The sequence below is a fragment of the Polyodon spathula genome, chromosome 3 (assembly GCF_017654505.1).
Source record: "Polyodon spathula isolate WHYD16114869_AA chromosome 3, ASM1765450v1, whole genome shotgun sequence".
Classification (NCBI taxonomy): domain Eukaryota; kingdom Metazoa; phylum Chordata; class Actinopteri; order Acipenseriformes; family Polyodontidae; genus Polyodon; species Polyodon spathula.
Window position 1 is genome coordinate 17,029,990 of NC_054536.1, and position 17,479 is coordinate 17,047,468.

At 36.1% G+C, this 17,479-nt stretch overlaps 1 protein-coding gene across 1 annotated transcript in view; it reads left to right on the forward strand.

Moving 5' to 3' along the window:
- The window catches only part of LOC121312784 (vacuolar protein sorting-associated protein 8 homolog), a 36,240-nt gene extending 21,443 nt beyond the window's left edge, over positions 1-14,797 (forward strand). Inside the window, exons 37-45 of the mRNA XM_041244542.1 lie at positions 1,728-1,788; positions 2,314-2,429; positions 3,835-3,916; positions 5,774-5,856; positions 6,442-6,522; positions 7,273-7,439; positions 10,889-11,036; positions 11,642-11,713; positions 13,354-14,797. Of these exons, the coding sequence (XP_041100476.1) occupies positions 1,728-1,788; positions 2,314-2,429; positions 3,835-3,916; positions 5,774-5,856; positions 6,442-6,522; positions 7,273-7,439; positions 10,889-11,036; positions 11,642-11,713; positions 13,354-13,476 (933 nt within the window). The 3' untranslated portion in view covers positions 13,477-14,797. The remainder of the gene's footprint in view (positions 1-1,727; positions 1,789-2,313; positions 2,430-3,834; positions 3,917-5,773; positions 5,857-6,441; positions 6,523-7,272; positions 7,440-10,888; positions 11,037-11,641; positions 11,714-13,353) is intronic.
- Positions 14,798-17,479: the final 2,682 nt, after the last annotated feature.

Below are 17,479 nucleotides of genomic sequence, written 5' to 3' on the forward strand. Positions count from 1 at the left end.
TCTGTGTTGTGTTGCTTAAATATCATTTAGATACCTTACTTGCATTGATCAAGACTATTTGTCTGGGGTTCCTGTTTCTAGAGAAGGCATGTGAGACTGTTCCTAGTCACATGTGTTTGCCCCACCTAAGACAAGGCCTTCTCCAAGCAAACTCAAAGCAAGTTACAGACAGCAACAGAGGAAGTGTCTGCGATGTGACCTTGTAGGATGTAGTCATCAAAGAAGCGCCTGTGGTGTGTTGAATAGGCAGAGCACTCCAGAGCGTTAAGTGGCACTTTCTGTTGAATGACCTGCACACTGAGAGCACTTCGCAATGTTAGCTGACATTCTGAGAAGGTTACTAGTTGGGCGTTTCAAAATGGCGGTGAACTGTGGTATAATATCCCCACATATTGGACTTTTTGACTGACATGTCTGTGCATCCTTTTTTGTAAAAATAAGTCTGATAAAGTTTATTTAAATTAACAGCATGATTATTTGACTATTTTTCCTTTTGAACTAAGTGAATCTGCAGCATCGCCTGCAACATTAGCAACGCTCAGCTTGTTGTTGTTTGTTTGGCTGGCTTTATATTAAGGAATATTTTCTTAACTGCATTTTGAAAAGAAAAATAATGGACGAATAGCGCTATGTTAAAGGTGAATATATGTAAAGCTTTTTTTTTTTTTTTTTTAATAGTTTTGCTATTTCTGCAAGATTAGGTGTATCTCGGCTGAAAAAACACAGCAGTGTAGGCTACACTGAAAACTTTTACACCCTTTTTTTCGTGGCAGAAAGGGGACGTTAGAATAAGAGAACTTTACTAAAATTAGGTACTTTTACATTTCTATCTAACCAAGAGCATATTATAAACAAAATGATATATGTACTACAAGACTTAAATCATATTGGAGAGAAAAAACAAACACGATAGTACTTCAATTGTAAGACTTTGCAAAGGAACAGGAAAGGCTCATGGAAATGCATAACATTGCAAAACAAAGAAACTGCTGAAGTCATTCACAGATGTGGTCAAAGAATCGTTGAAGAAATAATTTATTTGGAAAGATTTATTTTTTTATTTTATTCACTGTATAAAAATGTTACTGGGTTGAATAATTGTTGAAAAAATAAATTGTTCTATTTTTGGAAAGTTTTATTTTTATTATTTATTTTTTATATTTATTTTACAATAGAAACATCTTAATTGCAAGCATAAACTGCACTGTAGCCACCTGCAAATAAAACAGTACAACATATGCAGCCATCACAGTACTGAGGAGCAATGCTGTCAATGAAGTTTTCCATCTGTACAGGACTCTTGCATGTGTTTTGAATTCACTGCTGCTAAATCCATGGTGTTTGCTCTCGATGCAAGTGCAACAGAGGCATTAAACAGCAGATTTTCTGCACAATCTTCCATAAATTCATCCAAAAACAGCACTAGTGTTGTGTTTTCCGCCATCTTGAAAGTTCTTTCTTTGAAACACAGTGTTCAATAAGAGCTAACTTATTTACATAGCGCCACGGCAGAGCACTCTGCCTATTGAACGCAGCCCTGGTCATTTTAATCTTATCACAATGTCACAAGGGGATGTTGCCCAGCAGAACCAACGCAAATTTTCTAGAGCTCTGCAGTATGCAGCACCCCTTTCCTGGGAAAATGTGTATAGTTTTACAAACTAGCTGCTCTGTGAGAAAGTATTGTGCTTTGCCTGCAAAAGAAAAAAAGGTGTTTTCTTTTTTAGCACATGAAGTCACAACTACACAACCTAACAGAATGTGGAGAATCAGCCGTGGGACAGGAAGGTTGGTTTTAGAATCTTTTCACAGATACCAGAGCTCCATGCAGTGAGTGTAGCTCCTGGTACTAAACATCTTTGTAAAGGGGGGGGCGGCTGTTATATTTTAGCAAAGGCTCATCGACATCTCCTTAACACCTCCTGCTGAGAAGATGTTTTGAGACACAGGGTTTTGATTACAAATCTTAAACTCGTAAGTTACACTGTTTTTAAGATTTACGAAAGAAGGTTGAAATTTACCGTTGGAACTTTTAAGGCTGTCTGACTTCACTTAATCCACCAAATTAGACTAAAAAAAGTCTTTTAAAGAAACACAAGTTCAGATGTTCGTTTGTTTTTTTTTAATAAGCAAGTTGAACAGTACTTTTTTATATGTGTAAAAAATACATATAAACCAAAACAAGTAAAAAAAAAAAATATATATATCTTTCTTTTGCTTGTGTTTTTTTATTTTTTTTTTCATTTATACATAACGATGTACGTAGTCTGCCTAAAGAATATATAGATTACAACCATTTGTATTTGACTTTAGTTCCAGCAATTCACTCCTGCGATACTGGATTGCTACAAACTGTACCTTCATTGCTGAAGCAGATCATTGGTTTGTGTCAGCGAGCCTCTGGCACACTGGACACACAGCAGAAAGAGGTGAGAGACATTGGAGCGTCATACCAGGAGACTCAAACGATTGTCTTAACAACTATGCAAAAGAGCTGGACTTGTCTGCATTTGTGGTTGTACAGCTTTAACCTCGTCTCACCGAAAGGCAGGATATCACACAACACTGCCTGTTACAAAAGCAAATGCAGTCAACAGCTTTCTAAAACAGAGACAGGGAGTCTAAACAGTGTCAGATCTATTACCATTTCAGTATTAAACATAGGAACAGCTCTGGCAGTCTTACATTTAAAGACAAAAATGCACTTAAGAGACTCACACACACAATACTAAAAGTACCTTTCTTTCAGTGATTTAAACAGTGTTGTAAAAGAGGCAGTAACCCTAATATATTTAACCCTTGAACACCATAAACTGCAATACAATAGGAGTTATATTGCCATTCCTGTATGCTTATCTAAACATAGGTCCCTATATTTAAGCATCCCTGTAAGATGTGCTTGTATGAGTTTGCAAACCTGCCACTGCTGACTTCTAATGGCACCCATCACTTTGGCCAGTGACCTAAAATGGCCACCATATTGGAGTCATGTGACTTTTTGGTTTCTGGATGTAAAGGTCTAACACTTGGTACACATAGGTATTCTTTGATTCCATTGGTCAGTGATTCTATTGGTCAGTTGTGGGTGTCGTGCAAGAAAAATACACCCTTTCCTGCCAGGTTTCTCTTTGCAAAGTCACCATTTGAAACAGTGACTTCATATTGACAGGGTTGTATGAACATTGATGGTTATGACATTGACATTGACCTCAGTTCAACATGCAGTGAGTGTAACTGCTATTATCTGTAAAGAGGGGGAGGGGCTGTTACCTTTGTTTCAGTAGAAGCCTGTCTAAAACTCTATCACACCTCCTATCTCAGAAGCCATTCACATGAGTTATTTTAAGACTATTTTTGAGATTTATAAAAACTGATTGTCTGTACCTTTAACAGCAGTCTTGAATGACTATCCAGCTTTATTTAACCCATCAAAACAGAGTAAAAAAGTATTTAAATAACTAAAGAGTTTATAATTGCAGGTTTAATAGAAACTCCTCAGGCAAAATGTGCATGTGCTTACTTTATATAGAAAAAATAATACATTTTAAATCAAAACAAATATTACTTTTATTTGTTTTCTTAATCTGTCTAAAGAATAGATAGATTGTAAACATTTGTATTTCAATTTATCTTCAATACTGGATTTGTACAATGATACAGGCCACTCAGATGTTTATATGTTTATAAGCTGTGTTCTATGACACTGAATTCTATGATTCTCTAAATCATTCCAGGGGAAATAACCCTTTTCAGTATGCAACACTGACTAATAGTGAAATAAGGAAATGGGATGTTGTGTTTTTTTTTGTTTGTTTGTTTTTTTTTGTCTTGTAGGAACTTTGGTTTCCTCTTTTGGATTTAATGATGTCACCAGCAGAGTACTTAGAGTCTTCACTACCAGATCAAGTAATAAACAGTGAGTAGTAAGAAGCTCTGAAATGATTACACAGTTGCTAAAGTCCCACACCAGTTTCTTTGACAGCTTTCCTCAGTTCTTCTCCCAAACTGCAGTGAGAAATACTGAGTACAATGCAGAGGCTGATGTCGATTTTCACTTTTGTGCTTTTCACTGTAACAGTTTCTGGTTCTGAATTGTAACAGTGCAGAAAATGGTACTGTGCAGAAAAACAGTGCAGACAATGGTACTGTGCAGAACAATGGTGCAGACAATGGTACTGTACAGAACAACAGCGCAGACAATGGTACTGTGCAGAACACCAGCGCAGACAATGGTACTGTGCAGAACAACAGTGCAGACAATGGTACTGTACAGAACAACGGTGCAGACAATGGTACTGTGCAGAACAACGGTGCAGACAATGGTACTGTGCAGAACAACGGTGCAGACAATGGTACTGTACAGAACAATGGTGCATTCTCCAGTAAAACATCAACAGTGGGGCTGTATCTTTTTGCTAATTATATATCTTACTAGTTTTTGAAAAATATATTTATTCTACTTTGCACTGGATCAAAAGCTTGGTAAATCTGGGTCATACAGCCTTGGTGAATCCCTCAGTATTTCTAGTAACATAATGCACACATACTGTACTACAAGGTTTGATGTAGAATTTGACCAACCTTGCAAATTCTTTGCTTTGTTTCCGTGTTACTATATTTTCGCACCCTCTTCAGAGCTGTAGCTCCAGCCTGGCCCTGTTCTAAGCCAACAACTTGTCTATCTTCAGTGTTTTCACACCACAACAAACCATTTCAACCCACAGCTGCCAACTCCTTATACATGCATGTGTATCTCCACGAGTTGTGCACAGTTAACAATGCAGGGTTATATTCATAAAGCATGATTATCACTTAGGCATATTTAAATTCCTAGCTGCACTGTTTTTAGTGACATATTCAAAATTTAAGAAGCAGCTAAGTCTTGATCTAATGCATGCATGGCCTACATGAACACAGCTAAACCCTGCCCGTCTTTCACATTTAACCACGCATAGCTAAAGGGTGTTTAACGCTTATGAATACAAGTCTGGTTGAAAGCCCTTTTAGCCAGACATGTTTAACTCCAACTTGCATGTGTGTTCTAAAGCTAAATGACTGGTAGACACCCTTTATGAATACAACCCATAGTTTCTGGGTTCGGATGCAATGAAGAAATGACTCTTAATGAAATGTAATGGATGTAGGCAAATAAGCAGCTTTATTTAAACACACCACCACAACAGCAGCTGTTTCACTTCCTTAAGCAACACAGCAATATTTTTTAATAAAGTTCTAGACGTAAACAAGTTGCTGAACATACAGCAAGATATTGGGCATCAACATAGGAAAGCTATTGTATATGCAGTTTGTGTTAAATTACTGGTTTTTTGCATTAGGCAATACATTTTGTGTGTACATTTTGTATTGCCGGTAATTCATTTTAACTGCTAAATATAATCTTATAATAAAATAAAACAAAATATAGGGCATAGAAACATCATAGGATTGAAAAAGAACATTACTTAACAATATATGGATACATTAATTGAATATACCCATAGAAATGTGGGAACAAATATAGACATAGACATAAATCAATTGTTAGAACTAATTTTACTTCAACAAAACACACATTATATTTATAGCTTGCGGTTGTTTCGAAACCCACAGAATAAATAAAACAAGAGATTGTCCTGCAGTAATGCTAGAGCTTGGGGCCTCTTGGGAAGTTGGAAATACAGTCACTGAAGGAACTCCACAGCGGGATGAGGGACATATCTTGTACAATAATGCTTTTGCACCCATTCAGTTTAAATTTGTTTTTTAATTAAAGGTATGAAGGCTCTAATGAAAGATGTGCTAGAAGGCATGGCAGCTTACATCCCCCTTACAGATATACTGCAAAGGCTTATTCAAGTAAGTAAGAATAGCAGTAAACAATTTACTTGCAGTACAATATTATGAAGGATGCATTTGCTTTTTGACAAATATGATGTCTGTAAGTTTGGATTGGATCTGGTACATTCCTAAAAGACTTGACATGACAAACTATTCATCTTCTGGCACTTCTATAGATAAACTATTCACAGAGCACATATATGCTCAGTTTGACATTCACCTTTTGAAAGCACTGTACATGTTTTGGATTACACTAATTCACAGGGCAGATAATTAGTAATATTAGTATTTTTATTCTGGCTCATCTCCACACATTATTATAGTTTAGTATTATTTGTTTTGTATAGCTGTTCATCAGCAGTATAAACCAAAATATAATGGTGTTGTTATACCTGAAAAGCAGGAACCCCAATTGCAGTATACACCAGTTAGGCAGTACTCATGCAATTTTATGAGGTAATAAATGACAGGATATAAAAGAGAGCTTTAGGAGTATTTATATGTATTTTTTCCTTTATTAATGTAATCATAATTTGGCATCACTCCAAAGAAAAAAGGCAAAATGAACTGGAAGATATTTAAGAGTTCTTCTTTTTTTAATAGGATCCCATTTACAGTGTGGGCAACTATGGAGAGATAAAGAGCATCATCCTAGGAATGCTTGACACATTTGTTTATGAGAAGGTACTGTGTATGTGTTTTGGTTTTAAACACAATATCTTGACCACCTCTTTTTTTTTTTTAATAGCACACAGTCTTGTGATACCCTTTTACGGTGTCTTTTCCTGCCTATTTTATTCCTGTTGGAAATCCTTAAATTGATAGTAATGGGTCTTTAGAGATATTGCAGTGGATCTCTCAGGATTATCTTTCATTGATATTTTGTATAAAATGTGTCTACACCAATAAAAACTCTTTCGGTCTGTGATAGCCTTTTGACAACAGATAATCTAACCTCTCACAGTGCTAACAGAACAAGCTTTCTTGTGTTCAACAAAAATGGAAATGTTGGTCGGAAGGATGTGTTGTGTAGGGCTTTTATTGTAAGGAGGGGAGTTCTTTTGTGTATAAACACAATTGATATTTCATCCCTACTGCTAAGCCTGCATAGATATTTTAACTAGTAATGAGCAATGAAATGTTCAGATTTTTTAAAATTACACATGTACATTGATTTTTTAAATTGATTTGGGATTATTACTGTACATTAATGTGTACATCATCACACTGCTACAGGCAGAAGAATGTTTGGTTTGTTTCCCATAGTGACTTTGTGAACAGCTACAGCTTAAATGACCTTTGGGTAATGTTAATAATCTGGGATGTCAACATTGTGTTTCTAGCAATGTAGAGTGCACAGAAAGCTATACCATACCTTAATGTATTAAGCAGAAAACAGGGGCTGACTGTATTTGTCTTCATTCTGCTTTCCAGACGTTATTAGAGGCAACACAAAGCCTGCTGAACCAGGATCTGCACTGGTCCCTGTGCAGTCTGAGAGCAACAGTCACCAGAGGGCTTACTCCGGCCCACAAGATCTGTGGAGTCTGCACACAGCAGTACAGTAAGCACCGAGTAGGGACGGAGATCATTGTTTTTAGGTAAGACTTGTTGGGACTCATTTGTAGACGTTTACATGTACCATTTCTTTGCAACTTTGGCTGTTTTGTAATTGCTGTTTAATACTGGTATTTAAGTAGCTTGCTAACAAGTTTCTAACAAATGAAGTCATAGTTAAGCATCCCTGTGCGCCCTCCTGTGCAGCTGCTACTGCTAATACCTTATAAACCATTTAAGATGGAAACTTCATATTTTCAGTCTTCTGAAAACTCCTTAGGCAAAATCTAACGACACCCTTCCCGTTTTTAACTATCCCCTGAAATGGCCGACAATGGTATAATGGGACTTTTTGATTTCCAGGTGATCAAGACTTCTAGATATTGGATTCGTACTGCATACACAGGTGTATTATGTGATTCCGTGGTGGTTGTTGACATTTTATTTTAGCAAAGCTACCTCAGAAACCATTTGAGGGATTTACTTTGCATTCTGAATGAGTTATTGCCCATGACATTGACCGCTGACGTAATCGTTCTTATTGTCTTAATGTTTGGTACACCTTTTGTCTGCTTTGGTTTTTCTTACTGAAGTTCCTTTACCAATTCTGTCATAATCTCAGACTTGGTAGGAGTATCAAATATCAGAGTTGCACTAGCTAATCTGTTATTGTTTGGAATGACTGCATTTCAGTTTCCTGTTTCAGTCATCACATGTTGGTATTATTTTAAAACTCAGAAGCTCTGTGGTCTAAATTTAGCTTGTAGAAACAGGTTGAACAGTACTGTAGTTTATCAGCTGTACTTGGTGGTTTGACGTGTTTCTGAGGGCTGTATTAAACAGTCTCATCAAATGCAATCTAAAAGGGCTACAGGAGGATAGGAGGTTTGTTCAAATGGAAGGCAGATCACCATCTTCAGTGTGAGAAGGACACATTTTGAATGAGAACACTAAAACAGCTGGCTTTGCTGAAGTAAATCACTTGACCGGAGAACTCTGACATTTGGACCATGATCAATATAGAGACTATGTTATTTCTGCAGGAATTTACACTGCCTGTCAATCTGTAATATATTCACTTGGAGTTTTTTTCTTTTGAAAGATATGCCCTGGGTGTTAGGCTGCAGAAAAGCAACAAGGGCTGTGGTCAAAGCTAAAGTAGCTGACAACCACACTAAGTTAATTCTAGAAAACTGAAATAAAACCCTTGATATAGGGTGGAAAGATTAAAATCTGTCAGATAACAGCTTGCTGTTGGTGTGTTTTATTAGTTTGTGTTTATACTGTAGCCAGGTGGTGAAGGTATAACACTAGAACCACCACTGTTAACCTACTGCCAGGAGTCATTATGACACATTTTAAACAACATCAATATTAAAGTGAAAGACAAACTACGGGCCACAGCTCCAAAGTTTTATTCAAGCACATCATAGCAAACATCTGCACAGCTGAAACGCCGTATTTAAATGAACAATTAGTAATTTTTCAATTATTCAGTAATTTTTCAATTTTTCAGTAATTTTTCAAAATTTAACAATTTTTCAATAAAGCCTTTCGAAATCATCTTCTTGGGAACCGGTGAAGCAATTGATCTGACACTTGGCATATATCATCAGCATCCAAACCCACATCAAGTTTGCGAAGCAGAAGTTGCTGTGATAAATTTTAATGTCAAAATGGCTGCCACAAATCTTATCGAAACGCACCCTAACAACAAACTGCTGCTGTTTGAAAAACTCCAAACTTGGTAGTTATCGTCCCAGTAACAATGGGATACAAATATGTGAAAATGGTGATGTTTTATAAAACAGCATGGCCGCCAGTTATAAGTTTACATTTGAAGTTTAAACCTGGGACAGTCGACAAACGATTTACTTGACTAACTCCAAACTTCACAAGCATCTTCCCTGATACTGTATCAATACAACTGACATTTTAAAAAAATGGTGTTGACCCAAATGAAAATGGCCATTTGATGCATTTTTTTTAGAAACCTTTCGAAATCTTCTTGGGAACCGGTGAAGCGATTGATCTGACACTTGGCATATATCGTCAGCATCCAAATCCGCATCAAATTTGCGAAGCAGGAGTTTTTGCGATAAATGGTTATGTTTTATAAAACAAGATGGCCGCAAGGTGTACGTTTACATCTGAAATTTAACTCTGCCTCAGTTGACAAACAGTTTACTTGACTAACTCCAAACTTCGCAAGCATCATCCTTGACATTGTGGCAATACAACTGACTTTTAAGAAACTGGTGTTAAACCGAAATGGCCATATGATGCATTTCTTCTTGAAACCTTATGAAATCATCTTCTTTGGAACCGTCAAGTGATTGATCTGACACTTAGTATATATTATCACCATCCAAACCTGCTTGCAAAGCAGAAGTTTTTTCAACAGTAAAATGGCTGCCACAAATTTCACCAAAATGCGCCCTAAAGAGCAAACCGCTTTTATTTCAAAACTGTCAGAACAACAAACTCCAAACTTGGTAGGCATCGTTCCGGTGACAGCGGAATACAAATATGTCAAAATGGTTATCTTTTGTGAGACAATATGGCTGCAGCGCCTACATTTTTTTCTTAAATTTAAAACTGCTTCAGTTTAAAAACGGTTCACTTGATTAACTCCAAACTTGAAAACCATCGTGCCTGTGTCGGTACAATTTACATTTTTAAAAATGGCATTTGTGCGTTAAACAAGATGGCCTCCTGGCGCATTTTTGAAAAAAAACGTTCAAAATCTTCTTCTGTGGAACTGTTGAAGTTGCTGATTTTAAACTTGGCACATTGAGAACTAAACACGCTTAGACAGGTATTGATATTGGGGCTTGGGAGCCGTAAAACTGCCTGGCAGTTCTAGTTATTATAATGCCAGTAAAACGCTAAACTTAATTTGTGGAGTACTGTACATAGGATTACTCTCACATGACATTGCTGGACTGTTACTAAACTGTTTCATATTTTTTATTGTTATTGTAAATGCCAGCAATAAGCTATACAGGTATTTTCAAAACAACTTTATTTGTAGACTGCACTACTGTGTTAGTGTAAAACTTTAAATGTGATTCTCACAACTGTGCTGGAAAATTGTTTTTCTGAACTGTTGTAAAATAATTCTTAGGTTTTCCTGCTTATTTTAATGCCAGCAATGAGCCAAGTGATGTCTATAAACAAAGCCACAGTTAAAATAAATTGTAAAATTGTTGAGATACTTGTGTTGGAATATTGTTTCAAAATTGTATAATGCAACAAAAATATATTAAAAGGGTTAATGCGTGACCGAAGGTTTCTCACTGATAAATTTACCCTCTCAGTCAAAACAGCAAGTTTCTCAGTATCCAAAAAGCTTAGCGGGAACGCTGCATGTGACCTCTTGAAAGAGTCCCAGTACCAACTGAAAGTGCAGCAGTGAAAATATCACATGTGGGTAAAGTCTTGTTTAGCAGCCTTTAAAACACATGTATTCATTAAAATTGTCTCTCTGCAGCTGTGGCCATGTTTATCACACAGCTTGTCTACAGAACAGTCTCAGTCAACAAGAGGAAGAGCAAGGGGAGTGGGCCTGCTTGAAATGTTTGTCAGCTAACAAGAAGTGGACATCAGTTACACCCGGGAAAGTTGGTCATGAAACACAGGTACATTTCTCACTTTTAAACATATTCCAAAAGGATCATTGTCATCAAGTTATTATTAACTGAGCGAGTAAAAGTAAATTACTTTTTTTTTTTTTTTTTAAACAACTTGACAGGCTGAAATTAGTAGAATTTCGAATCCTCTTTTTCTCAATTCAAACTTTGAGTGGCAAACTGTGTTATTATTCATTAATCCTAAATATTAGTGATGTTAATGCTCAAAAAGAAAGTCCTGCTCCCTCAATCTCAGACTATTGAAAAATCCATCTGAAATGTTTCATGCAAATCTGGTTTGTTTGTCTAAGACTTACAATGGAAATTAGTTCCCTTGGTCCGAAACAAAGAGTTTGTGGTGATGTGTGTCACATCCCTTCTGCGATAATAGGTCATGCCACACAGTTGCAAAGCTTGTAGTTGTCTTTTAAAGTAAGTTATTTAATGCATCATAGTATAGCATAGAAGCAGGTGGAGCAAACATTACTGAAGAATTAGGAAGCAATTTACAGTGGAAAATTATACCACCACAAACTACTTTAGACAACCACGTGATAAACTGACACTTTGATTTAGATGCAAAGTTTAACAAAAATATGATCTTCATTTTACAGGTGATGGAACTGGACCACAGACAGATTACATCATCAAATAATCTGAGAAGAGCATTTAAAAATCCTTCAAGGGTAAATGTATATATTTTCTTTTTATCTGTTACCTGTGTTTAACTTGCAATAAACATTGCTCAGACCCACATGCACTGCATCCAGAAGATTCAAACTTAACCAAAGGCTTATGGGTAACACTTTAGTTTAGGGATCTGTTCTAAATGCTTATAAATGGTTATAAACAATAGCAACAAAAAAAAAAAAAAACCTGGTAACACTTTAGTTTAGGGATCCGTTATAGCAACAAAAAAAAAGCAATGCCAAAATTGTATAATAACTGTAATGCCAAAGCAAAGCAGCCTCATACAATTGACGAGACAGAGAGGTAAAGACAGGCAGACTCAGACAAGTGTAGAAACACAAACAGACCTGAAAAGACAGGCAGACAGACTATATCAATTTATAAGCGATTATAAACCATAGCAAAAAAAAAAAAAACAATTACAAAGTGTATAGGAGTCTTATTTCTAATCCCGTTCTAGTATAATTAATAACATCTTTGTAGCGTGTTTATAATAACTTATAGCTAGGGCTGTCAATTGGTTAAAAAAATGAATCTCAATCCTCGACTAAATGCTTCACATCCTCTGTTAGTAACAGGTAAAGGTCCAGAGAAAATTGCATTCTGACATAATGACTTAGCCTTATGATACAATGAAGTGTATTTTTTCTTCAGAATATCGGATTCTCTGAATCTTATATAATTTGTTCCAGCATGAATGATTAGTGTGGAAATCTGATTGTGATTTTCAGCTATCTTATTCAGGTTAGCCTCAATATCAGAGACTGTTACTCCTGGTAAGCAACATACTGCCACCTCCTGAGAATTTCTAAGGGTTAGGTTGACATTTCTAATATGAGCGTCTTGTTGTTAGGTGTGTCACAGTTCTCGTGTTGGCGAAGAGGTTGAAATCTTTATCTAACTTCATCTGAAACATCCTCTAAGAGTGACTCATTTTTTTCTGGGGATAGTGGGTTCCTGGGTGACTAGGGGCCCATTCCCTCCAACATCCTCTGAACTGTCAGAGTCCAGATCAATATCTAGTAAGGGCTGGTACTGATTGGACACAGCAAGTTCTGGAGAAGTCACCCCTGTGCGGTGTGCACGTCCTTTCTTTCTGTTTTGGCCAACAGTCACCCATCTATCTCTCTCTGTCTGGTTGGAATCTCTCCTCCCTACTAGTGGCGTGCACACAATCTTTCTGTAGGGCGTGTTTATTAAGTCTGCCAATTCTGCTAAATCTTTATTGCAGTACATGTCAGCCAATTGCTCCTCAAGGCCACTTATCCTGGATTCCATGTGTTCAAAATCCCCTAGGAAATCTCCCTCTAAAAAGTCGATCATTCTGCAAACAATACACTGCAATGACCAAATTTTTTACAGTTTTGTTTTCCTTTGCACTCAGTTGGAATATTAACCTATAGGTTATGTTAATATTAATATTGGAAACCCAGGAATAAGATAATAAACAATTAAAATGCACAACAAACAATAGCAGTAAAATAATAAAATAAAATTAAAAATAAAGTTACAGCCTGACTTTTTACGCAGTAAAACAGTCACTGAAATTTTGGTGGTTATTAGCACAGTTGCTGGATGCCAAACTATATTACATTGTCTAATATCCTTGTCTTTTTGTTTTGTTTTTTCTCAACAGCTTTCTATTTTAACAGAACTTGTGAGGCAAAACTCAGATGGCTTCACATTGGGAGGTGGGACTGATCTCTTCCAGCAAGCAGATTTTCAGCTGAAACTCGCTCCACCTCCTTTAGTAGACTAAACACGAGGGTACTTTTGTGGTTGTGCTCTTGGGTTCATTTCTTCAAACATAATTGTTTTTTTCTCTGTGAAACCAAATTGTGGTCGGTTGCAATTAGTAGCTTACTTGGTGGAATTCCACGAAGCTAGGATATACTTAAGCAATACTTCACTCCTTTTTATTCATTTATTTGTTATACATTATCTCACAAATATTTGAATTTGAATGTGATTATATAGTACTGTGAAACTATCTTTGTTTGCTGTTGCCTCAGCATTTCAGCTGCTGCCTTGTCCTTGATTTCAACAGTTTTACCCAGGTGCTTGGTGTTGTGGGTGATGTGAAACATTCATAACAACACAGTATACATGACTTCTTATTTGTGCACAAGCTGATAAATAACAAGGGTGATAAATAACAAGGCCTCATATTTTCAAGATGATTTAAATAAAAAATATGTGCTGATCACGACCAAAGAAAATATAACAGATCTGTAAATTCTTTAGTTCAAAAGTACAATATAAGTTAATTATAACTCCCGTTTCAAACGACATTGACGTGTCATTCAGAATTAAACATTTCTACACATGGTGGGGTCGTTTAATTGAACTGTAAAAGATGGCAAATACTCTGCTATTGTTTAAATCAATAAAACAAGACCCCCCCCCCCCCCGATACTTAAGACTCTGATTAGATGTTTGATTTTATTAACCTTTGCCTTGTTTGATTCAAACAGTGGTGGTATTTAGACAGTTTAGCTCAATTGAATAGGCCCCTGCATCTGCTATATTCCCAACATTTAACACTAAATAACATACAGAGTCAGTTTCGTGGTGTTGCTGTAAATCAGTTTTAATTGTTGCTGTAAATCAGTTTTAATTGTGTTGGCATACTCATATTAGCTTATATTTTAAAGTGCCTGTGTGTCAACACTGTGTAAAGTATTAAAAAAAAAAAAAACTTTGGAGAATATCATCAATCCAGGGTAATAAATGTTATTCAGAATTATTCAGTATTAATCTATGCTCAGGAAGCTGCCACGACCAAATCTGTGTGGCTGTTTATGTTTAATAAGAGAATCTTAATTAAATGCTAAATATTGGGAGATTTTTTTTATTTTTTAATTTAGTAATCGCCAATTATTTTATTATTTTCTCCATTGGCATATCCAATTGTTATTAGGCTCAGCTCACCACTACCACCTTTGCGTGGCTCAGCTCACCACTACCACCTTTGCGTTGACTCAGGAGCAACGAAGATGAAGATGAGCACACGCTGTCCTCCGAAGCGTGTGCCATCCGCCAACCGCATTTTTTCACTCTGCAGACTCACTTTGCAGCCACCTCAGAGCTACAGCGTCGGAGGACAGTGCAGCTCTGGGCAGCTTGCAGGCAAGCCCGCAGGCACCCAGCCAGACTATAGGGGTCGCTGGTGCGCGGTGAGCCGAGGACACCCTGGCCGACCTAGGCCCTCCCCCCCGGGCGGCGCTCAGTCAATTGTGCGCTGCCCCCTGGGAGCTCCCGTCTATGGTCGGCAATGGACCGGCAACCTCCAGCCACAAGAAGTGGCTTTAAAGGATGCACCACTCGGGAGCCCCCCAGGAGCTTCCGTTTTATTGTATTTTTAAAAGGAAGTCCTCTAAATTTTTTTGTTGGACATCTTTATATATATATATATATATATATATATATATTATTTAGTATATAATGTGTGTTTTATGTTTTATGTATTGTACCTACAATAAACACAATGCAATAATTTCCCTCTGCATTCTTCTTCCAGTTTTTAATGCTGTGACTACAGGTCAATGAGCATCTGAGAAAAAACAGAAAACTCAGAATAGTCGACCCTCTGAATGTCAGTTTAAATATTACCTCAAAGGCAAAGAACATAAATGGTGTTACAAAGAGGTCTTCAGCAGGAGTAAACTACATTTGTATAGAATGTAAATAAGGGCCAGTGCATTTAGACATGAGGTTTAGTGTACTTCTGAAAATTTCTCATTTTAATGTATCCAGTGTAACAGGCACGATGAATACAGACAGGGTAGTTTTTTTTTTTTTTTTAATGAGATGATTACCACTAAGGATATGGAAGTCTTTTTCATGGGTAACTAGATTAACTAAACAGAAGGACAACAAAGTAATTTAAAAAAATGTTATTATATTTACTTTTAAAAACATGAAAGAGAAATAACATAATTGCATTTTTTTTTTAAATTATGTTATGCAATATATGTTATGCAATAGGGACATACATGACAATGTAATACCTGAAATTGAAACTCGCTGTATAAGGCTGTGAGATGGTCGTGTATCTGTTTTACAACTGAATTTACAATTTCATGCCGTTGTTTAGTTTATTCAAGTTGATAAATCAGGATTCATACAGTGAGGCAAGCCAGGTGGTTTCCAAACCTTCGCCCGTCCCAAGACCTTCCTCCAGTCGCACACCTGCTTTCACAGTACTGTATTTATTTCTTAACCTATTTTGCTAGATTATATTGGCACAGATTGGCTCCAGGACCATTTATAATCAATCAACTATCTGTCAATGTGATCACACATAGGAGCATGGGCCAACACCTAAGAGGGATATTTTTTAAAAAAAAATAAAAAAAAGGGCAAATCTTGTTTAAGTTAGTACCACATAATTAATAACCACCAGTTAGTACCAAGTAAATATGTTGGTTTTTATTTATTTTACTTTTATAAAAATTAAAAAATAAATCTATATTTACACTTTAGTAATAACTCGGAGGTATTTTATTTAAACAGTTGAGCAAATCATATCACATTACAGTTAAGAGCAGTTATAAAGTACAATAACATCAGTAGAAAATAAGATCAAATTCAAATAAGAGCAAAGTAAAGAATACTGTACATCATTACATTTAAGAGCGAGTTTGACTAAAAGCAGTTAACTTATAGTAAAAGTAGTTTGCTTATATGAGTTAAGTGCATTAAGAGCACATCGTAAGTATGATGAATGGATAAGAACAATTTAAACTAAGAGCAGTTACCAAAAAAGTAAATATGGATATCTGTAAGAGTAAAATCAAGTACAAGATACAGTGAATAGTTATAGTCAAGAGCAGTAGTAGAACAGTCATATGTGCATGCTTCTTCATGACAAAATCTAATCCTTGGTATTCATGTTTTAAGAACTGTGGGGAATCTACATTTTGGTAGGACTTTTACTTTGAATTCAGGCATTCGGTTAGTGTTGCATTAATTGCATCAATGGTCAACCACTATTTCCTCTATTGACTGACATGCTTTCAAAAAAATAACACACTGCTAAGGAGAAATGGCCCTGGATGTGCGAGTGTATCAGGTGAAGAAGTCTTAGAAACTGAGAACTGTCTTCATCAAGTGTTACCTGATACCATGTTTTAAAATGTAAAAATACGTGTGTTGTAACAGTAACATTTTAAAATAAGTGTCCGTTCATGACTACTTCATATGTGTTAAGGGAAATGATCTTAAGTCATGAACCAATACTTGTGACTTTTGAATACAGTAGGAATTTAATTTGAAATCAGTAGGAAATCATGTTAGTTACATTGGAATCACAGACACTTATTTTAAAGTGTTACCGTTATAACATTTGTTTCTTTCAAAACTTCTGAAGCAAATGGATGTGCAAAACAGGCAAGATTCATGGCCCCAAAATTAAATGTTTCAAATGTTTATTTCCAGTCTGGTCACTATCATTTAATTTCTGAAAATCTTGTAGCTTAGACTATTTCCTTACACTACTGCCCTTATAAAAGTTTACCACGTTGTTTATGCACAGTATTTTTGCAGTCTTGCCATGCCTTTCCCATGGTTATACTAGCATTTGATTTGCTATAGTTTACACTAGTTTGCCTTGTTTATTAACATGCTTAACCATACCATGCTCTTCTTTACAATCCTTAACTATACAATGCTTTCACTAAGTTTTATTACACTTTATTGTGCTTTTACTATATAAGGGTTACAACACAAGTTTAGATAAAATACCTTAAATAATACCTTAG